This window comes from Staurois parvus, unplaced genomic scaffold (assembly GCF_062004578.1).
Source record: "Staurois parvus isolate SC_StPar_1 unplaced genomic scaffold, SC_StPar_1.0 ptg000486l, whole genome shotgun sequence".
Taxonomy (NCBI): Eukaryota; Metazoa; Chordata; class Amphibia; order Anura; family Ranidae; genus Staurois; species Staurois parvus.
This window is the reverse complement of record NW_028318282.1, coordinates 1,592,284-1,616,220: the sequence shown is the minus strand read 5'-3', so window position 1 is coordinate 1,616,220 and position 23,937 is coordinate 1,592,284. Positions and strand designations below refer to the sequence as shown.

The following is a 23,937-nucleotide window of genomic DNA, read 5'->3' as shown; positions in this document are numbered from 1 at the left end:
CTCGTCAACTCAGACTACAACCAGGGTATGTGACAGATAAGTTTCAATAATTAACCAGTTTGGGATTGACTATTTAACAACTTCTCATCCGCCCTATAGCAGATATACTGCTACAGGGTGGTATGGGTGTGCAAAATCACATATATATACTTGATTTTGCATCTCCAGGTAGGGGGTGCGTGTGCCCTACCTGTACCGCCATTCGCAGCCTCGGCTGTCAATCACTAGATCCCGGCCGGTGATTCCCCACCTGCACCCGGCAATCTCTGAGTATTACGGATGGTGGAGAGACCTGTATGCAAACAATACAGTTTTGTCCCCTGCCAGCTCCTGCACACTGCTTTGTATGAGAGCTATACAAAGCAGTGTGCTGACAGTAGAAAGCACACAGTAAAACAGCACACAGTTAATGGGTGCGGAAAATCACACACACACACACACACACACACACACATATATATATATATATATATATATATATATATATATATATATACACACACATTTACATGATTTTGCCATTTTGAGTAGAGGGCAAGCATCGCCGTGGCTGTCAATCACCTGGTCCTAGTCGGTGATTAGTCTCCAGTGCCCGGTGATTACTGAGCATCTCTCCCCTTCCTACCCAGTGCCATTAGTACAGTGTCAGTGCTTTTTATTAGCACTGATCACTGTATTGGTGTAAATGGAGATGTCAGTGACACCAAGTTAGTTCCCCCCAGTGTCAAAATGCTTTCCACAGTCCCGCAGTCGCTGATCGCCGCCATTACTAGTAAAAAAAAATCCCAGTATATATAGGACCATTTGTAAATGCTACAACTTTCACGTAAACCAATTAATTTACATGTATTGGGATTTTTTTTAGCACAGACATGTCGCAGAATACATTTTGGCCTAAATTTATAACAAAATGTTGGGTTTTTTTTATTTTTTACTGGACACGTTTAGTCAAAAATATTGTTTTTCTCTCAAAATTGTCAATCTTTTTTTGAGAGAAAAAATAAAAAAAAGAACAGGCGATCAAATACCACCAAAAGCTCAATTCGTGGGGAAGGATGTAAATTTAATTTGAGTGCAGCGTTGCATGACAGTGCAATTGTCAGTTAAAGTAATGCAGCACCGTAACGCAAAAAATGGCCTGGTCAGGAAGGGGGGTAAATCCTCTGGAGGGCAAGTGGTTAATGGAGATTTTATATTATAATATCTTTTCATTTTATGTGGCTAAATGTCAAACTGTCCCAGAATATTATTGTCTCAGTCAGTCTTGTTATACTCACTGTAATTCCTCTATCCGGCTTGTTGTCAGAGCTGCCATCAGATCACTGAAATGAGGACCCTCCAGATTGTTCTCAGACAGGTTCAGTGTCCTCAGTGTCTGGTTATTTCTTATTCCAGATGCCAGGTGGGGGCAGGAACTGTCTGTCAAGTGATTATCATACAAACTGTAGAAGAAGAGAAGACTATTACCAGAAGAAAATTAATTTCTCCCCCAGGAATGAATGGAGTAGACACCCCAATATTGTCATCCATGTGTGCTGGTTCACAGGGAGGTGCATTGACATGGCCATACAGTAGGGGGTACAGTGACAGGGTTGCTGGGGAGTAGTGGGGGATAAAGTGGCAAAGGTTATGGGTGACAATGGGACATACAGTTCTGAGGGTGCTTGCTGACATTGGGGTACAGTGATAGAAGTGGTGGTGGAGAGCAGGGGGTACTGTGATATTGGTGTTGGTTGACAGTTGATGGTATGGTGACAGAGGTGCTGGGTGACACCCGGGGTAGTGAAGTCATTAAGGTTATAGGTGGAGTCTCATTGAAGTGGCAAGAATACTGTTACTGGAGGTTGCATTAAAAAGGGTGATGGGGAAGATGCAGCAACAGGGGTGGTAGGCAGTGGCAGAGCTACTAGGGTCGCAAAGGTTGCAATTGTGACCGGGCCCTGGTGTTCCACCACTGTGGGAGGCCCCAAGCAGTGTTTCCAGAAAGAAAGGGCATTTTTCTGCTGTGTGTAAACAGAAAAGTGTACATTAAAAACTACATTTGTCCCCTCCGCCATGCCCCCTCCTTGGGGCACCTGACCAGCGGACCGCCCCCCATCCCCTCTCGAGCCGAACACAGCAGGTTACTAATCGTCTGGCTTCGGAAATGTGCATGTTCAGTTTTGGAGCCGGCTGGTTAGACTTGGTCTCTGCTGGGATCAGCTTGAGAGGGACTACTGATGAGGCTTGTTGATTCTTAAAAAGAGACACAACATGCCATAGTAGGGACTCTGCTGTTGTTCCCCCCCCCCCCCGCTGAAGAATCTCCATTGCCAGTGAAGATGCAGCAACTGAGTGATGCTGATAAGGTGTGTGGACTAGATAATGCTGTCACTGGATAGGTAATTATAGAGATAGATATAGTGGCGGAACTACCAGGGCAAGTGGAGTACCTGCCAAAGCCAGAGGGTCCACCAGTATTACCCTGGAAAGGGAAGGCTCACTATGACCTATATTTTAGGTCAATCCATGAAGATGAGGGGGCACACCTAAAATTTACTTAGAGGTGGAGTAAATTTCACACTGAGTGTGAAAGAGTGTCATTTACAGCACTGGGCAAGTGGAATCATTTATATTACATGTGCACGCATGGATTGAAAATGGATACTATTATTTGGATTTTTATGGAAGTTTATGGACATATTATGTATTATATTGGGATTAATATTGAGTGATATTTCACAGTATATGTGGATTGATGTGCATATTTACATATTGATTACAAATGTATTATATTGCAACCTACCAATTCTTAGATGTGGTGGCTTAATTAGTTTTCTTTTTTGGCATGGTAATCTGACCAGTAAGTCTGTTTTATGAAAGAACATGCTGTCCTAAAATTGTAGCAGAGGGTTGGGTCAAACCGTTTAGCACATTATTTATTTATGTAAAACCATTATCTTAAAAGAAAAAAACTGTCTCTGTAACTGTTTAAAGAGTGTTAGTTGGGGTTTGGCTTCAGTCTGTTAGATGGACTAGCAGATTTAGACACTGTAACACTCCCCTTCCCCATGACTAACAATGCTGCTGTCCAAAGGTGTCTTTGTTGCTCCATCATCCAGAGTTTATACCCTAAGGCAAATTTCACATGGAGCAGACTCCAGCAACATATCCGCCTGCTCAGTGGGGAATCTGTCTGCTGATCCCCACTGAGCAGGTGAATGACAGGTCCGTGTCCATTCCACTTATGCAGAGCAGACACAGCCTGCTGTTCTCTATTGGGCGGTTGGATGGAAACGGAACGCTTGTCTGTTTCCATCCGGCTGCCATCCATTCCACCAGACAGATGGGGAACAGACCCCCATCCATCTGTTTTTAGCGCACAGGATCGGATTGGATGTGGCATGGTGTCAATGGACATGTGTTTGTTGAAATCTGCTGCTCCATAACTGCCAAGAGGGGTACTGATTGGGCCTGCCTAAACTGACAGGCGGACCGGATCAGTCCGTCTGTGTGAAAGGGGCCCAAGACAGGAGGTGTGTTACTGGCTGGATCAACAGGTAAAAACAGAGGAAAAAAGCCTAGAAAAAGAAAACTAATGCAACCACCAATATCTAATCTAATGATTGGTAAAAAATGATATTACATTTTTTGTTTTAATACCACATTAAATAAACATCTGATAATTTCAATTTAACACAGAAATGTGATTATCCATTTTTCATATTACATCAGATTCTTGATGGTGTGTAAAGCTGGTATAAGTTTTCTCAATCCTTCACTCTGAATTTTACACGAATTTAGATGGACTTCTTCTGTCTCTCTGCAGGATTGAAGGATATAAGACAGCACAGAGCAGTCCAGAGGGGTGAGGGGGACATCAATGATGTCAACTGCTTTTGATGTAATACATCGTGACACCAGAGCCTTATTCCTGCTCTCATGGAGGTAGTAGAATACATTCAGGAGTGCTCTCTTGTGTTCTTTTGGTTTGCCATCTTTTCTGTGGATCCAGGTGATGACATCTCTGGCAGCCTTGGTAGACAACTCTCCCACATGAGGCTTTAACATGGATCTAGTAGAAGAATCTGAGAGACCGCAGAGGAAACGGAGGAGTATTTCAGCACGGCCATCTTTGTAAGATTCAGCCTTGTCAAGTGTTTCCTGTAACTTGTCAGGACTATAGTTAATAAAATGAACTAAAGCAGCAAAAAACTCCTGAAGAGTGAGATGTAAGAAGGTGTAATCCACATCGGGAGGCTGACCAGATTCCATCATAAAAGAAGAAAAGAGATGTTTATCATTTCTTAGATTGAATGACTCCAGATGACGCTCATCAAATACAATCATGTGATTCATGACTCCATGTTCTGCCATCCACCCAACAGATGTCAGAAGTTTCTGGGCAGTGTGACCGCCATCTTTATTCTGGCTGTGATTGGCCAGAATATTGGAGACAAAAGTTACAAAGAGTTGTGTCACTGTTTTGGGCAATAATGTCATCAACTGATCAGAATTTGTTGGTTGGGCTCTAAAGCACATTGATAACACTGTACAGATGATCCAGCAGTATGATGGGATATAACAGAAAGTGTACAGCGTGTCATTCTCCTGCACATAATGAAAAGCCCTTTTTGACAATTCCTTATTTCCAAAGAAATTATTAAAGTAGATTAGTCGGTCTTCATGGAGAAATCCCATGATCTCCGCTATTCTCTGGAATACACCAGTATCAACTGATGCTAGTCTGGTTGGACGGCTTGTTATCAGTACAGAACAACCATTGAGAAGACTCTGCCTCACCAAATTGTTCAGAATCTCACCAAAATGTGTTCTGTATTTTGGATTGGACAGTTTACTTGATATGAAATCCATTTGGTAAATACTTTCATCTAATCCATCAAAAATAAACAGAAGCCTCTCTGGATGTTGTAAAATATCTCCAATCTGACCCTCCAGATGTGGATATTGATGGAGAATCATCTCCTCCAAGTTGACCAATCCCAGTCTATTAAGGTCTCGGAATCTGAAGAAGAAGACAAAAGCAAATCTCTGGTAGTGTTTTCCGGTCACCCAGTCATAGACAAACTTCTGCATCAGTGTGGTCTTCCCTATTCCTGGAACTCCACTCACCATTACTGCATGTGGTACACATTGTGACTGGTGACTCCATCGGAACAGCTTTTTGGAGGAAATGCGTTCCAGTCCAGTTTGTATTTTGTTCAAGCATTCCTCATGTTTTTCCCCAGTCTGTATTAGCTCATGCTGAGGACGTTGTCTAAACTGATCAGTGGAGATTACAATCAGGTTCACATAACGCTCATTGATGAGGAATCTTTGTGGTTCCAGGGTAGTTCCCGGAGGTCTATGCTCCGCTAGAGTCTCAGTCTTCTCCATCAGATGTTGTTTGTGGTCTTTATGAATATCTGTTTAAATAATTTAAATATTTTATAACTCAGATTAAAACAGTGCTAAATATTTCTTTTTTTTATCAGCAGCACATTGGAACAAATACATTTGTAGGCAAGTAGAGCTTACTGCTGCCTCGGTGGGAAGTTAGGGGTTAACTGCAATCCCGGGTTTTCCATCTTGGTGGATTTTTCTTGGATCTGAATCTCCTGTACTGGGACAGAGGGGCCTGGATCCAGAGGAGAGTGGAGTGGGGGAGAAATCACACACAGTCTGTATAAGAGGAAGCAAGATTCAGGAGACTGGAACTTGCAGTCCTACCTGAAGATGCAATTTCCTGGATTCTGCTAAAGATGGACTTTGCCAAAGATGGACTCTTTCCCTTGCAAGTATGCTGGGGCAGCCACAAGCCTTAGTTAGGGACTAGGGATGTTAGGGAATATTTGCACTTTATTCTGAACTGTTACCTGAAATTTTGCCTTTGCTTGGTCTGCAGTTACTCAGTGCCGTTTTGCAGGCCATGGAATGGCAGCCTATTCATTTGAATAGGCTACCGAGCCTCACAAAATGTAGGAAGACTGTCCCTGCACCTTCCAAAAATTACAGCTTGCACTGGAAACTGCAATAAACTACATTTTCCAGTGTGGGCAGCGTGCCATTAAAGTTAAAGGCACCTGATCGAGGGTTCCACATTTTGTGTGGCTGGTTGCAACTGTGGGGCGAAGTGCAGGTCCCGCAGTGCATTCCACCCACACTAGTGTGAACCCTACCTAAAGGGGTGTAATGTAAGCAATAGGGAAGAGTTAGTACAGTGTGAAGACACAAGTGGTTACTAAGGGTAACAAAGGTTTCTTTAGCAGCCTATCATTAAGTGTGTACATGAGGCAGGTGAGATAGCCTCTTGCAGAGAGGGAAATGTTGTCTGCATGTCTTCAGCCATGATCAGTCTCCCATAGAAACTGGAGCAGATCTGCCCCTCCAGGGCCCTTCGTTCTGTATACAGGTATGGAAGAGTAAGAGTTAAGTGAAGACAAGTGCACTCATTATATGTGTGCACTTAAAATATATTCAAATTGCAGCCTCACCCTCTGGTTTCTTGTGTACCGCTTACCACATTTCTTGGAACATTCAAAACGTAAATAATAGAGTGGAACAGCAGGCATTACTGTATTGGGGAAAAGATATTAATCCAAAGTGCTTTATTGTCAGGGCTCCGGGTATGACCAGAGGTGTGTGGACTGACACAGGGAAACGCAGGCTTCAGATATGGTATAAACAATATGATTTATTAAGACTAACAATACAAAACGCAGTGCAAAACTAAACATAAACACAGTGCAAACAAACCAAACCAAACCACCTACAGATAACAATACATACAATGCAAGAGTCATCAGGCAGGCCGGGTCAGTAGCAAACGGAGTACCAGGAACAGGCTGGAGAGTGGTCGGGGTCACAAGCTGGGTTCAGTAACTCACGGGCAGCGCGGTGCAGAGGGTCAGGCAGAGAATGGTCAGGGTCACAAGCCAGGGATCAAACAGGAAAAGTCAGCAGAGGTCAGGATCAGGCAGGGTCGGCAACAAGTCAGGCAGAAACAGGAACACAGGATACAAGATACAGGGGCCCATGAAAAAACACACACCAAGGCCCTGACTGTGAGCCTGGCCATTCCTTAAATACAACCCCTGCAATCAGCTTCAGGTGTTTGGCTGACTGCAGGGGTGAGTCTCTGATTGCCGAGAGCACCCGCTGGCCAGCCCTGGTACTGCAGCCCACAAGGCAGACGAGTCCCACCATTATTGGCAAGTCCATTCCTGACATTTATGCCGAACATAATATATGTGAGGCATACGGGTCTGGTGAGTGGGTTGGGATTCACAACACATCACCAGCTGGGCTAATTTGGAGAATATTGGCTTCCCGAAGCACTATTTTAACACATTTTACACAAAGTGGTGGACTATTTTGGGACTTTGTATGAATTTTACTTTGAATATTTTTATATTTTGTTTTATTTTTCACTTTAGAACAGGGAATTTGTACTTGTAGAATGATTTCTTAGCGTGTCCCAAAATCTACAATTACTGGCTAATTGTTTGGACTGAATCTTTCATAAGATGTTGCAAAATGAATTGTATCCAGAATTCAGGAGTGCGTTACACTCAGAATGCAGGGTTTGGGAGTACGTTACACTCAAAATGCAGGGTTTGCGAGTACGTTACACTCAGAATGCAGGGTTTGGGAGTGTGCTACACTCAGAATGCAGGGTTCTGGAGTGTGTTACGCTCAGAATGCAGGGTTCAGGAGCATGTTACGCTCAGAATGCAGGGTTCAGGAGCGTGTTACGCTAAGAATGCAGGGTTTAGGAGTGTCTTATGCAAAAAGTGCATGGTTCAAATATGTGCTATGCAGGGAGTGCGATTCTGAACCCCCATCCAAAGCTCTCCTCTGCACCCTTTTCTCTGTAAACCCCCAACCCCTTCTCCTCAGCAGTTAAGCTCTGCAGCCATCTTCTCCAGCTCTCATCTCTGCACTAGAACAGTTCTCACCTTTGCACACAATCCTTCCCACCCCTCCACTGTCCCCATTTGCTCACCTCTCAGCAGCTGCCCTTTGCTATTTTGTGCACAATAGCAGTGCGCACAGGGCTACTGCCAAAGGTGGCCCGGACAAAAGCCCTGGATATAAAACTGTTACATTATATAATGAGTATTCTAAGTTATTTTTTAGTAGGTAATAGTGGGGCAAATTTGGGATACTGTAATATGATATGTAATTTTTTTGCATGTATTTTCTCAGTTTGCTGATAGGTATTGTATTATTGAGTGATGAATTTATTCTCTTTATCATTAATGTTCTCTCACATCTTTCTTAGGGAGGTGATAATGGATTACTATATTTCTCACAAGACTTCTCAAAGATGTCACAAAGACACTCTTTCTCATCAAACTTTTCATTCAAAGGGTTAGTTCATCTTTACCAAAAACTGGCTTTGTAGATAAAGTGCATCTCTAGATAAAAACAAACTGTGCAGCTTAGACTAAAGTTGAATAATGCCCTTGGTATAGACAATTTATGTACCTCCATGAAGTCTGAACAGTTGGTGGTGCCTTCACACCGTAAACCTGCTTGACGAGCGCAGGATTGGTCCCTGCTCTAAAAATTCTAATTATTATGCACCTGTCATACAGGTGCAGAAAAATTGGGCCTAAGGTTTTGGTGGTGCTTGAACATTGTATCTCCTCAGAGTTACTATTGCTGGGTGCAGGATTGGCCCTGCATTTAAAAATTGTTAATTAGAGAAAAAATGGTGAAAAATTTAAATTAGATGCACCTGTCAAAAAGGTGTAGAAAAATAAAGCCTTGAGTGTTGGTGGTGCCTGAACACTGTAACCCCTCACAGTTACTCTTGCTGGGCATAGGCATGGGCCCTGCAGTTAAAAATTGGGCCTTGGGTGTTGGTGGTGACCTAAACCAAAAAGATTGTTGGAAGCTAGCAAAATCAGGATGCAGGAATAGAATAGGCAGCATAGGCAGTCTTCAAGGGATTCTAGATCCTTAACAAATTTAATCAGTTACATCAGCATCAAGGGCAAGGTAGTTGCTATTGATCCAGGGCTGATTTATTTTGAGTCTGTGGACAGATGCATTCTTTTATCCATCACAAAACCTCCAGCAGCACTGAATGTCTATTTAGAAAGCACGCTGAATGCAGGACAGGCAAGTAGCTCGTTGGCATATTGAGCATGTTCTGGCCAGTGATCCATCCTCAACACCTGGTAACCCAGCAGATGCTCAGTTGGAAAGGTCTCCAAGTCTGCAGATGCTGGCAATGTGCTCTGGCTGGGGTAACATGACTGCCAATTTCTCTTCCCTCACTGGCACCCCCTCTATCTAGGCTCACGTCACTCCTTTCCTTTTTTTGGGAACCAACATCGGAGCTTTCAAATTGCTGTGCATTCTCCAGCAGCATTTAATTGACACTATGATCAAATAATTCTAGTAACTCCTCCATGCATAATAGTGGGGCAACGGAAGGAGCCTGTGGAAGAGTGCTTTGGCAGCTGCGGTGGAAGGTAAAATAGTATGAGCCTGGGTGACGGAGGATGAGGTTGGCTTAGTTATGTACTCCACCACCTCTTCTGCATGCTGTAGCTCAATAACACGGGTAGAACCAGAAAACAAGACAAGTGTGCCCTGCCTGCAGAGCATACACCATGTCCACAACCACCACTTTTCACTGTTAACATAGAGGCTGCTTGCCCTCTCTTAGCTGCCCGTGAGCATCTGTCTCTCCTTCTTGGCCTTTCAGACTTGATAGGGATTCTTTTAGGGGATTTGTGTAACTATTTTTGAGTGTGGGATGGGATTTTAGTGCTTGGGTGCAATATGTATGTGCTTGGTGCACTATAAACTGTTTTATTTATTTATTTTAATAGAAAATAGGGCAACTTTTTTTTTTCGGCCACAGCAGTAAAGAATAAAAGAAAATGTGAAAAAAAAAAAAAGGAAGAACATCTGTGATGCAGAAGGGGAAAATATCAATTATTATCAAGTTTTGTCAACGTGCCAATCTACTTTCTTTCCATTGACATGCAATTGCTTAGGCGATGGCATCACACTTGATTTGAAACTGGTAAGCTTTCCCTTTTTTATTAGGTCTGTTGCAGGCTGTTTTCCTTCTTTTTGTCTTTTATCCTGTCCAAGATGGGCTCTATTATGATGACTATTATGATTTTTGGAGCTTTTCAGTTGGCTATATTATATCTAACGGTGGGTAAGAACCACTGTTCCTCTTATGACCTTGGAGTCCTTAATAGACTACTTGTATTTATCTTTGTAGCATGCATATGTTTTATACTTTACAGACCTGCTTATGCAATCTGTGGGAACATTGTGGATTCTTGTGGCAGTTTGGTGGACCTAAAGTCCTGCGGCTCCCTGGGGACGCTGACAGATCTCGGCTTTTTGGGATTTAACCCGTGCTATTCCTATGTGTAACACTATCTTCATTGATTATGTAAGCTTATATTATGCGTGTTTTTGGTTTAGGATTACACATATATTTGTCTGTTTGGCTTGTTCTATATGACTACTGCTTTTTGATCTTTGTATGTTATGTTTTAGAATTGATGTACCAGTTTTCTCAACCTGAAGAAGTTATTTCTCCAAAACATGTTGGGATTTGAAACTTATTGAGGAACATACTCAAACTGACCAAGCTATGCTTATTGATTGGCGGTATATGTATGGTACAGATTTATCTGCATTTTGGTACAGTTATGATGTATTGTCAGTAGAATTCTATATCACATCTCATGTAAAGACCAGATGTTTTTATTGACCTACTGGTCTATTTTATTGTGTTACGGTTTTTGTATGCCTAATAAAGAATGATTATCTTTTAATGATCCACCTTATTAAGCGTCTTCCGTTAATGTCCCAAAAAAGGGGGGTTCTCTTGTTCCAGTATTGACTCATGTGCTGGTGGGGATGAGCAGTAATGACTAGGCCTCAGCAACATCCTGGGAGTTTTCAGGTCAGGCTTTATGAGGTATGTAAATAGCCTACACCTATAGCAAGGGCAATATCACCTTTAGACAAAGCTGCATGGTTTGTTTTTATCTACAGAAACCTTTGAGATATTACGGATTTGTATGGTAGTCATCTCTTTTTCAGTCTACAAAATTAGCTGTTCAGAATCGTCTGTTTCCATCGTGGATGGAGGCAACTCTTTTCCTGTATGGCCATGTTCTAGATAGAGATGCACCAATACCATTTTTTACAGTGAGTAGGGGTACCAATACTTTTTTTTTTTTTTACTTTGTATTAGCAGATACCAATTACCAATACCTGCCGGCAAATATTTTGTTTACACCCCACTGACAACTGAATGAGTGATTGGTTGATATGGACATGGCGGCCCCACTTCCTAACCACTTTGGTTCTCACACGTGTTCACCCCCTATGGATCAGAGCAATGTTTATATATCTGCTATGGGCCTGTTTTTTCATCAATAACTGTCATTACTTAAAGTGTTACTAAACCCAGGACCCTATATTCACTATATCTGGTCTTCCACAGAACATGGAGATGCAATTATTCTAGTAAATGTAAATTGCTAAATACCTTTTCTCATCAGCAGTTAGAACAGTCTTGTGACTTCAGCTGAGCACTGGTTAAAGCTTGTAGCAGGAGTTTTCTCTAGGAGGATGCAAAACCCCTGACCTCTGTCTGGACTGTGCTGATTGGCCCTGTGCTGATCACATGCACTCTCCCAAGAAAAAAAACCTCTTTCGCAATACACACTAAACTGAGCATGTGCAGAAGGGCACGGTTCAGTCTGTCTTATCAGCGTACGCATTTGAACAGAGTCAGAGAAGGAAAGATCAGCCTTTTTTACACAATGCAGAGGATTAACCCCTTTGGTTCCACAGTGAGTATAACAAGCATGCTTTACTGCATATACAGACTGATTTTACTGTTGTGGGTTTAGTAACACTTTAAGATAAAAACATAATACATATATTGTTTTGTAAAGACAAATAAGGCTTTCTTTTCATTAATATTGTCTTGCAACAGTTATATTTTTTTTTTGCAATCCTTAGAAAATCAAATATAACAAAGCTAAACTAAAAAAAAAAAACACACTTTTTTTTTCTTTTTGTGAGCAGTGTTCATTTAAAAATAAATAGTGTTACTGCACATAAAAGATGTACATTTTATTCTGTAATTTGTCCTGTTTAAAATTACACTACATTTATGATTCTGGTACAAAGCATTGCAAAGTTATTTACAAATTAAATTGCTTTTTTTCAAATTTGCACTTTTTCAATTTGAAACATGTAAATATATGTTAAAAGGTGTAAAAATATTAACGCAAACAAAAAGAAAGTTTTAATCATTAATAGGTTTTTATTATTTTTCTGCTGATTTTTTTTTTGTTCACTTCTATTTTATAAATAGAGAAGGAGAATAAAAGGTTAATTAACACTGATTAGAGTCAATGGTTAATAAGGGGTTAAACAGAGTAACATTTAATTAAAAAGAAAACCAAAAACTTTTTTTTTTGCCTGACAGGTTGTTTTTAACTGACTTCATCTGCAGATTGAAATTCATCCCTTTGTTTCATTTTGTATCTTTCTGTAAATTCATCTAAAGATCAAGGTTTCTTTTTACCTTTTTGTTTTAGCTGAGCAATGTAGTTGATAAACATTGTCAGGCTGTTTTTTTTCTCCTTTTTGCCAGCTCCAATTGCCAGGATGTTTCGCCTGCTCCTTAACTGCTTCCCTACCGCCTTATAGCAGAACTACTGCTAGAGAGCAGCAAGGCTCAGCAAAAAAACACACACACACACACGTCCGTGCCTCCATTGGTGGCTACAGTTGTCGATCACCGGGTCCCGGCTGGAGATTCCCCGCCGGCACCAGGTGATCACCGAGGAACACTGACAGGAGAGATGTCTGCATGTAAACAATACAGATCTTTTCCTTGTCAGCACCAGCATACTGCTGTGTATTGCTCTGCATAGCAGAGCAATGCAAAGCAGCTTGCTTACAAAGTAAAACACACACAGCTAACCCTTTGATCACCCCAGAAGTTAACCCCTTCCTGCCCAGTGTCATTAGTACAGTGTCAGTGCTTTTTATTAGCACTGATCACTGTATTAGTGTCACTGGGGGTGGCAGTTAGAATACCCGCAGCAGTCCCACTATAACTCGCTGATCGCCTCCATTACTAGTATATAAAAAAAAAATATCAGTATCTATACTGCCATTTGTAGATGCTACAACTTTCACGTAAACCAATTAATTTACATGTATTGGGATTTTTTGGCAATGACATGGAGCAGAATACATTTTAGTCTAAATTTATGGTGAAATTAGATTTTTAAATATTTTTGCTGGATATGTTTATAGTACAAAAAATAAAAAACACAGAGGCACCGAAAGAAATCTTCACTTGAGTGGGGAAAAAAGGAGATAAATTTAATTTGGGTGCAGTGTTGCATGATCTTGAAATTGTCAGTTAAAGTAATGCAGCGTCGTATCGCAAAAAATGGCCTTGCCAGGAATGGGGAGTAAATCACTGGAGGGTGAGTAGTTAATAACCAGTAATTGCCGGCATTTTTTTTTGTTGTCGCTTTTTTTTTTTTTTTATCTGCAATTCAGCTGACTGAATCCTGCTGACAGCTGAAAGAACCAAGCCTAAAGGTATCTGTTTTAGGTTTTGGAGCATTTGCACGAATACCGATACTCATGCAAATGCTTAGTATCACCAGTATTGGTATCGATGCCACCCTAGTTTTAGATGCAGAAATATTAGGTTCTTAGAGTGACACGAATGTGTAAATTGCAGCCCTCCTTACCTGCCAACTCCGGGGTCAGTGAGTGTCCATATTCGTCCAGCAGAATCTGCTCCACCAGACAATCACCTAAGGAGTGGAATATAAGATGACAGGTCTGACCTTTCACATACACAAAACTACACATTAGAATCATGTTATGTCTGAACTGTAGAATATAACTGAATACCCCTGTTACATTTACAATGTCAAAGTTCTCCATATTTTGACTGTATATAAATATTGAGGCTTTGTTCACATCATACATGCAGAAAAACTGATGTCTCTGTAAGTGAAATCTGCATGTCAGTTTCCATCAGTTTTCATGCACGCTTCAATGTGTTTTATATGCATTGAAGATTCCTGCACAGAAAATAATTGCATGTGATACTAGTGTTGTGGTGAGAACAGGTCACATAAAAAACAATTGATTTTGCTGTGCCGATGCACCATGGTGTGAACAATGTCAGTTGATTAAGATTGTGTTCTGAATAAGTGTATTAAACATATAGTATTTCATTGCTATAATATTTTGTCATTTAAGGTGTCACTAAACCCAGGACCCTGCATTCACTATATCTGGTCTCCCACAGTACACAGAACCAGGGGCGGACTGACAACTCATGGGCCCCCCCCAGGCAATAGGGGATCATGGGGCCCCTGTGTCCTTGCCCAAACTCAAAAAGCCTATGAAAAAGGTACCAGGGGCATCTCATGGGGCCCCCCACTGACCCCGGGCCCTCGGGCAGTGCCCGAGTTTCTAAATGGCCAGTCAGCCCCTGCACAGAACATGGAAATGCAATTATTTTAGTAAATATAAACTGCTAAATACCTTTTCTCATCAGCAGTTAGAGCAGTCTTGTGACTTCTATCAGTGTCCAGCCCACCACTGGTTAAAGCTTGTAGGAGGAGTTTTCTTTCTGCATTAGGAGGATGCAAAACCCCTGACCTCTGTCTGGACAATGCTGATTGGCCCTGTGCTGAACACATGCACTCTCCCAAGAAACAAAAAAAACTCTCTAGTATTACACACCAAACTGAGCATGAGAAGAAAGGATCAAACAGCCTTTTTACACAATGCAGTGGATTAACCCCTTAGGTTCCACAATGAGTATAACAAGAATGCTTTACTGCATATACAGACTGATTTTACTGTTGTGGGTTTAGTAACACTTTAAAGTGTATTAATACCCAAGAACAAAAATGTTATATACAGGTGTACCTCGATTTACAAACTCCTCGGTTAACGTAATTTTCGGTTAGTAAATGAAAATCCATTAAAAATAATGCCTCGGTTTACAAATTTTTTACGATTTTTTTGCACAATACGAAGTGTATGTCAGTGCCAATTTTTAAATGCAATTCTCGGCTTTTTTTTCCCTTCACTATAGCTCACAGAATTAGCTGTCACTTTCCCTGGAGTTAAGAAACTAAAAGGAAACATTGTTTCTTTTAACTCAGGGAAATAAACTGAAAGGAAACTGTTTCTTTTAGCTGGGGGGAAAGTGACAGTTGAATTTCTGAGCTATAGTGAAGAAAACAAAAGCAGTAATTACTTTTAAAAACCGGCACCATAATAAATAAAAAAACAATGTGGGGACTCTCTTCCCATCCATACCAAGCCCTTTGGGTCTGGTATGGATTTTGATGGGAACTCTCATGCCAAAATTTAAAAAAAAATGGCATGGGGGTCCCCCCCAAAGTCCATACCAGACCCTTATCTGAGCATGCAGCCCAGTGGGTCAGGAAAGGGGGGTGCGAGCGAGCGCCCCCCCTCCTGAACCATACCAGGCCACATGCCCTAAACATGGGGGGGTGCTTTGGGGCAGGGGGCTCCCACCTAAAGCACCTTGCCCCCATGTTGATGGAGACAAGGGCTTCTTCCCCACAACCCTAACCAGTGGTTGTGGGGGTCTGTGGACAGGGGGCTTATCGGAATGTGGAAGCCCCCTTTAACAAGCGGGCCCCCAGATCCCGCCCCCCCATGTGAATGAGTATGGGGTACATGGGCCCACTACTCATTCACAAAAAAACAAAAAGTGTAGTATGATAAAAGACAGGACACGGTCCTTGACAAGTCCTTTATTAAAATAAAAAACTAAAGAATGTCCCCTGCAGTAGATCCAACGTCAATCACCATGTCCACTGCCGACCCGAAAAAAGAATAAAAAAAAAAGCTCAGCTCCTGACGATGGTCCCCGGCCGTCTGCCTGCTTCGGTGGTTTGACAGTTCTTAAATATGTAAGGGGCGGGGCCACCCAGGGACCCCACCCCATGTGACATCAATGATCAAGAAAATGTAAGGGGATCGTGATACTCTATCATCTCAAATCAATGTACTGCCTTTTCCCTTTTGGACATATGTCCAAGTCCACTATTTTCTATGAGACACAGATCGTTCTCTGTCTCTTGATCTTTCACCCCTATTGAATTTTTATGCTGTCGATCCTTGCCTTAACGACATGTGATTTTGCATGTCCACAGTATGCTCTTTACCGACACATTCCAATAAGGCCTCCCAGGCCTGGGAAAATATTTGCAAATGAACGCAGATACCAGGGAACTTGTTTTACTAATGCGCACAAAGGCTCAGTGAACGTCACAACTCAAGAAAATGGCTACAGATTCTTGTCATGCTGGTATTAAACCCAAGCTCAGATACACAAATTTCATGTGGAGACGCCCAATCTTTGCTGGAGATGTGCTAAGGAGTCTGACAAGCTTTTTTACATCTGGAGGTCATGCCCACTGCTCCGAGGTTCTTCGTATTATCTCCCAGGTGTCCACCTACACCCTAGACTACAACCCAGCACAATTTCTTTTACAGAATTTATCTTTGCATGCTAAGATATATCATAATTATTTTGCAATGATTATGGTTAATGCCACTAACGAACGACTGACCAATTCCAAGATCTGATGGACTCTACCTCTTAACTGTATGCCCGCTCATGATCACAATTTGTATGTCCGAGTCTCTCCTTGTAGGGCTACCATGAGCCTAGTATCCTCTCTGAGTTTTCTCTCCCCAGGAGAGGATGGATGGGGGAAGGCTCACACCGAAGAGATTAACTAAGGAGTTAGGTGAGTCCTCTCTCCACCCCCTCCCCCTCTTTTTTTTTATCTCTTGCATCTCTCCTTTACCCTAGTTAACAATTTGCTCCTCCTAACCTGAGGCCAAATTAACCACAACCAACTGTACCCTCACTACATACCCCAGATAGGAAGGGTTGGTGTTATGTTTCACATGACTGTCATATTGACTGTCAAATGCCTTTAAGTGTTCTCTGTATTTTGTTTCTGCTCCTCCCTTTCCTCTTCCTCTGGTTTAGTTAATGCTGTATAGATAGCCCTCCCCTTTTCCCAGTAAGGCATTGCAGCTTCTAGCCTCATGTCATCAAGCAGGTCACATTATGATCTTTTGATCTATCAGATGTTCATTGTTGTAAGATTCTCGCAGTTTATGGAATAAATTTCACAAGATCTACAAGATGTCTTCTGTATTGAGTCACTATATGTAAGTTAGTGAGGGGCAAACTGAAAAGCGACCAATGCACTAAAAGGAACCACAAAACCTTTCAAATAGAATCATAAAACAAGGAGTGCAGCGCTACATGAAATATCGAACCAAATAAACCTTTTTTAGTGCACATATCTGGATCACATGCATCCTGGGGTCCCGGATGAAGACAGCCCGGTCCTAGGAGGAGCCCTTGCACACCTTGACGTCACGCCGCCGGATCAGGAGGTCCGGCGCCACACATTTGATGTGTACTGCTCAGTGCTTTTTGGGTGCTTTTACTATTGCTCACAGCAGCCTTTTATCATATGCAGTCATTTATGTATGTATTGCATTGCTCTTATTTTAACACAATAAATCCATTGTTTATAATACTACACTATGAGCACCTTCATTCTCCATACCTGGCACTGAGCCTCCACACCTCAGCCCCAGTATTTCAGGCATTGCTGCAGACCTGAGAAATAAGCACTTTGAGACCAGATCGGTATCCTTCTCACACACCATTGAGGGACCACCAGAGGATCCTAACACCGGGCTGTCTTCATCCGGGACCCCAGGATGCATGTGATCCAGATATGCGCAGTAACATTGTGTTTCTGGTGAGTAGGCAATCTATTCATATCGCCACAACAGAAAACCTGATTATACCTACAGTGTCAGAAATCTCATTGTGGACTGAGGAATTCAGATTATGATACCATAGTGGACTCATTTCTATTGCTTATATCCTTGTGACAAAGGTTTATTTGGTTCAATATTGCATGTAGCGCTGCATTCCTTGTATTGAGTCACTGGCTGTGATATTCAACTAAGATTGGAGTTATCGCTATCTCATCACAACTGTAAGATACAGAAATCACACATCAATGCTTAGATTGGAGAGACAGAACAATTGGCCTTCACCTACTGGATAACCATGTCTTCCTGGAGACTCTCTTGCGCCCAGTCATCTCCCCCCCCCCTTTTTTTTTTTTGTTTTTGTAAACACGAGGCTCCAGAAATCTTACTGTCTCTACCACTATTAAGCTGACTCTCTCACAGGTTGTCAAGGTCCTACCTTTTCCCTGAGGTTATGTTACTCCATGTGCTGGCGACCATCTTGGATTCTGCTGTGCATGGTGGGAATCCTTTTATGCCTTCAGGTCTCTGAGGTCCATCCCCCAGAGGGGCGTGGCTGATGACATATAAGCCTGTGGCCCGCACATGCTCTTTGCACTTGTGTCGCTATTACTCTGTTCTGACTCTTGTGACTCTCCTGGTATCTGATTTGGCTTGTGACTTGACTATTCTTTGTATTCTTCTTTGATCTGACCCTCTTTTGCTGAACCCGGCTCATGACCTGTGATTCTCGTCTGCTGTCCTGTACTGTTTTGTCCTGCTGTTGTTGACCCTGGCTTGTCTGACTACTCTTTTGTCTCTTCCACCAGCTACACGCCATTGGCGGCGGCCATTACCGCAGCTGAGGTGTCTCGGGGGCCGCGACCTGGTTCCTGGCTGCGTCAAGTCCATCCCCACCATCAGGGGCCCTGGTGAAGGGCAGCCTGGGACTTAGACTCCGCGCCCTGAGGGACTTCGGTCTGTGGGTGGTGGTTGTCGTCAGCCAGTGCGTTACATTGTTAGGCCTGCCTGTCCGTTCCTCGGCTCCTGCCCTGACACAGGTTTGATTATTGTTACTGTTTACATAATTTTCCTATTAACCACTTGAAATAGTCCACCATTCTGAGTTGTGTCTCCTTGTATGGCAATTATTTGCCTTTTGACTTACTGTTATCACGAAACTGCTGTAAATTACATATTGCTGTTTCTGTGTTGTTCTCAATAATGCGTTATTGAAACAAAAAAAAATGGAATTGGATCCGTTTCTCTCTATCTAGGCAGATCGAAGGGAACTCAAGTGTAAACGGACATCCGGTTCCTTTACACCTGACCGCCCATAGAGCAAAGTGTGCTCGGTCCATGCCCGCTGTTAGGAATGGACTGGCCAGCAATGGTGGGACTCACCTGCCTTTTGATCTGCAGTACCAGGGCTGGCCAGCGGGTGCTCCCAGCAATCAGAGACTCAACCTTTCAGCCAGCTAACACCTGGAACTGATGATACTGGTGTATTTAAGGGATGGCCAGACTTGCAGACTCTGACTTGGTGTTGTGTTTGTCCTGGGCCCTGTATCTGTCCTGCATCCTGTTTCTTTGCTGACTTCTCCTGCTCTGATCCTGGCTTGTGACCCTGACCATCCCTCTGTCTGACCCTCTGTACTACGCTGCTTGCTACCTGTTCTGATCCCTGGCTTGTGACCCGGACCATCCCTCTGCCTGACCCTCTGTACTATGCTGCTTGCTACCTGCTGAACCTGGCCTGTGACCCCGACCATTCTCCGCTTGCTCCCCCTGTACCTACCTGCCCAATTGATATTGACCCGGCCTGCCTGACGACGCTTGCTTGTATGTACTGTTATCTGTGGGTGGTTGGTTTGGTTTGTTTGCACCGTATTATGTTTTAGTATTGCACTGCATTTATGTTTGTACTGTTAGTGTTAATAAATTATATTGTTTATAACATATCTGAGGTCTGCGTTTCCCTGCTTCAGTCACACACCTCTGGTCATACCTGGGAGCCCTGACATTACACCAAGGCCAATCCTGACCAGAAGTGGCTGCACAGGGAAGCCATCTTGGCTTGTTGATGGGAAGGATGGATCTTGAGGAGGTTGAGTATTTATATCTGCTAGTGTTTGATGACAGGGAGTATGCTTATCAAACTCTGAAGGAGTATACCCGGGATGAATTGCTAGAATGTATACGGCTCGCTCATGTTCTAGTAGATCAGGGCACAGTGTTCTCTGAGGTGCAGCCATTGATTGAGGTTTGTGCAGAGTTGGTTTCATCTGGTTCCCCCGAATGCAGGGATGAATTTTTGCCACCATTTAGTGCAGACCAGGTAGAGTCCCTGGTGTGGTTATTAGAGGATGATGTGGGTTACTTTCTGGAGCGTTATTCCACATGTTCACCACAGACACTGAGAGATTGTATAAACGCAGTGCAGTCATTGACCAGACAGACTTTGTGTAAGCTCAGCTTTGTTCAACCCCTACTGCAGACATGGACAGATTTGTTGCACCCAGCCTCAGTCAGCTTACAAAGACCCAGTCCTGCTTCTAACTCTACTCCTGTATTCCCACCAGCTCCTCCAGTTACAGCCCAGTATACTTGGCTATCTACCGCATGTCAGTACCCTGTTCCCACTCGCTGCACCTATCCTGCCTTTAACCCTGTAAAAAAGCCCTCTGTAGCAACTGCTCCCTCTCCTGTTCCATCCTCCAGTTCTTCTCTGTCTCCAGCTGCTCCATTCGTTTGCAGACCTGCGTTTACTTGCAGTGCTCCAGTAGTTAAAACCAGAAAAAAGCGAAAATTCTTTCCAACCAATACCATCCTGCCAGTATCCAAACCGGTGAGCCTGCCTTCCGTGGTTCAGACTGATGCCTCTACTCGGCCTGAAGCCTCTACTCGGCCTGAAGCCTCTACGCGGCCTGAAGCCTCTACGCGGCCTGAAGTCTCTCCTCAGCCTGATGCCTGTACTCGGCCTGATGCCTGTACTCGGCCTGATGCCTCTCTTCAGCCTGAAGCCTCTACTCGGCCTGATGCCTCTACTCGGCCTGATGCCTCTACTCGGCCTGATGCCTCTACTCGGCCTGATGCCTCTACTCGGCCTAATGCCTCTACCCAGCATGATGAACTGATCCAGCCTGACGATCCTATTAGGCCAGTTGACTCGATGCCCGCTGTTGATCCAGATGATCCGGTACCTGATCCGGTGCCCGCTGTCGTGCCAATTGACTCAGAGCCCGCTGTCGTACCTGGTGACTCGGTGCCCACTGCCTTGCCAGATGACGCGGTGCCCGCTGGCAAGCCAAATGACCTGATGCCTGGTGACCTAGTGTCCGCTGTCATACCTGATGACCCGATGCCCGCTGTCGAGCCAGACAATCCGGTACCTGATGACCCGGTGCCCACTGTCGTGCCTGTTGACTCGGAGACCACTGCCTTGCCAGATGACGCGGTGCCCGCTGTCGAGCCAAATGACCTGATGCCTGGTGACCCGATGCCCGCTGTCCAGTCAGACGATCCAATGTCTGACCCAGTGCCCGCGGTCATACCAGTTGACTCGGAGCCCACTGCCTTGCCAGATGACGCGGTGCTCGCTGTCGAGCCAAATGACTTGATGCCTGGTGACCCGATGCCCGCTGTCCAGCCAGACCATCCAATGTCTGACCCAGTGCCTGCGGTCATACCAGTTGACTCGGAGCCCACTGTCGTGCCTGGTGTCTCGGTGCCCGCCGCTCCGCCTGGGGGCCCGGGACCTGTTGCTCCGCTTGGGGGTCCAGCGCCCGCCGCTCCGCCTGAGGGCCCGAGACCTGTCGCTCCATCTGGGGGTCCGGCGCCCGCCGCTCCGCCTGAGGGCCCGAGACCTGTCGCTCCACCTGGGGGTCCGGCGCCCGCCGCTCCGCCTGAGGGCCCGAGATCTGTCGCTCCTCCTGGGGGTCCGGCGCCCGCCGCTCCGCCTGAGGGCCCGAGACCTGTCGCTCCGCCTGGGGGTCCGGCGCCCGCCGCTCCGCCTGAGGGCCCGAGACCTGTCGCTCCACCTGGGGGTCCGGCGCCCGCCGCTCCGCCTGAGGGCCCGAGACCTGTCGCTCCGCCTGGGGGTCCGGCGCCCGCCGCTCCGCCTGAGGGCCCGAGACCTGTCGCTCCTCCTGGGGGTCCGAGACCTGTCACTCCGCCTGGGGGTCCGGCGCCTGCCGCTCCGCCTGAGGGCCCGAGACCTGTCGCTCCACCTGGGGGTCCGGCGCCCGCCGCTCCGCCTGAGGGCCCGAGACCTGTCGCTCCATCTGGAGGTCCGGCGCCCGCCGCTCCGCCTGAGGGCCCGAGACCTGTTGCTCCGCCTGGGGGTCCGGCGCCCGCCGCTCCGCCTGGGGGCACGATGCCCGTCGCCCCGCCTGGGGGCACGATGCCCGTCGCCCCGCCTGGGGGCACGATGCCCGTCGCCCCTCCTGGGGGCCCGGTGCCCGTCGCCCCTCCTGGGGGCCCGGTGCCCGTCGCCCCTCCTGGGGGCCCGGTGCCCGTCGCCCCTCCTGGGGGCCCGGTGCCCGTCGCCCCGCCTGGGGGCCCGGTGCCCGCCGCTCCGCCTGGGGGCCCGGTGCCCGCCGCTCCGCCTGGGGGCCCGGTGCCTGCCGCTCCGCCCGGGGGCCCGGTGCCTGCTGCCCCGCCCGGGGGCCGCGGTGCCTGCTGCCCCGCCCGGGGGCCGCGCTCCGCCTGGGGGCCCGGTGCCTGCTGCTCCGCCCGGGGGCCCGGTGCCTGCTGCTCCGCCCGGGGGCCCGGTGCCTGCTGCTCCGCCCGGGGGCCCGGTGCCTGCTGCCCCGCCCGGGGGCCCGGTGCCTGCTGCCCCGCCCGGGGGCCCGGTGCCTGTCGCCCCGCCCGGGGGCCCGGTGCCTGCTGCTCCGCCTGGTGGCCCGCTGCCTGCTGCTTCGCCTGGTAATCCGATGTGCCTCTGCCCGGAGTCCTGCCCGATGTGCCTCTGCCCGGAATCCTGCCCGATGTGCCTCTGCCCGATGTGCCTCTGCCCGATGTGCCTCTGCCCGGTGTGCCTCTGCCCGGTGTGCCTCTGCTCGATGTGCCTCTGCCCGGAGTCCAGCCCGGTGTGCCGCTGCCCGGAGTCCTGCCCGGTGTGCCAGTCTTTGATATTCCGCCAGTTGCCAGACCCGGGCGGTGGAACATTTTGCCCAGCTAGGACTGTTTGGAGCGTCCTGAGGCCGCTCCTTGAGGGGGGGGGTACTGTTAGGAATGGACTGGCCAGCAATGGTGGGACTCACCTGCCTTTTGATCTGCAGTACCAGGGCTGGCCAGCGGGTGCTCCCAGCAATCAGAGACTCAACCTTTCAGCCAGCTAACACCTGGAACTGATGATACTGGTGTATTTAAGGGATGGCCAGACTTGCAGACTCTGCCTTGGTGTTGTGTTTGTCCTGGGCCCTGTATCTGTCCTGCATCCTGTTTCTGTTCCTTTGCTGACTTCTCCTGCTCTGATCCTGGCTTGTGACCCGGACCATCCCTCTGCCTGACCCTCTGTACTATGCTGCTTGCTACCTGCTGAACCTGGCCTGTGACCCCGACCATTCTCCGCTTGCTCCCCCTGTACCTACCTGCCCAATTGATATTGACCCGGCCTGCCTGACGACGCTTGCTTGTATGTACTGTTATCTGTGGGTGGTTGGTTTGGTTTGTTTGCACCGTATTATGTTTTAGTATTGCACTGCATTTATGTTTGTACTGTTAGTGTTAATAAATTATATTGTTTATAACATATCTGAGGTCTGCGTTTCCCTGCTTCAGTCACACACCTCTGGTCATACCTGGGAGCCCTGACACCCGCTCTCCATAAACTGACTGTAATCCACCTGTTCTGCTCTGTAGGTGATCAATGGACAGGTCCACTGCTGAGCAAAACTGATTCTGTCCCATGTGAAAGGGGCCTTAGACCCCAATAGTTCTACACTGGTTTACATTGGTACTTGCATAAACACTGGCATTACATTCTATGTTTGGGGTTTTACATCTGTATGCAGTCAGCTGTGTGCACAAGCCCCAACAAGGTGACTCAAAGGTGAGTTACACTTTAGATCAGGGGTGGGC

General features: G+C 45.9%; 1 protein-coding gene across 3 annotated transcripts in view; it reads right to left on the bottom strand.

Annotated features, from left to right (window-relative positions):
• The window catches only part of LOC149452257 (NACHT, LRR and PYD domains-containing protein 3-like), a 123,797-nt gene that overhangs the window by 78,582 nt on the left and 21,278 nt on the right, over positions 1-23,937 (bottom strand). For all 3 annotated transcript variants that reach the window (XM_089689579.1, XM_089689581.1, XM_089689580.1), the window contains exons 5-7: positions 13,758-13,823; positions 3,710-5,405; positions 1,278-1,442 (exon numbers count right to left, since the gene is read on the bottom strand). In XM_089689579.1, coding sequence (XP_089545705.1) covers positions 1,278-1,442; positions 3,710-5,405; positions 13,758-13,823 — 1,927 coding nt within the window. The remainder of the gene's footprint in view (positions 1-1,277; positions 1,443-3,709; positions 5,406-13,757; positions 13,824-23,937) is intronic.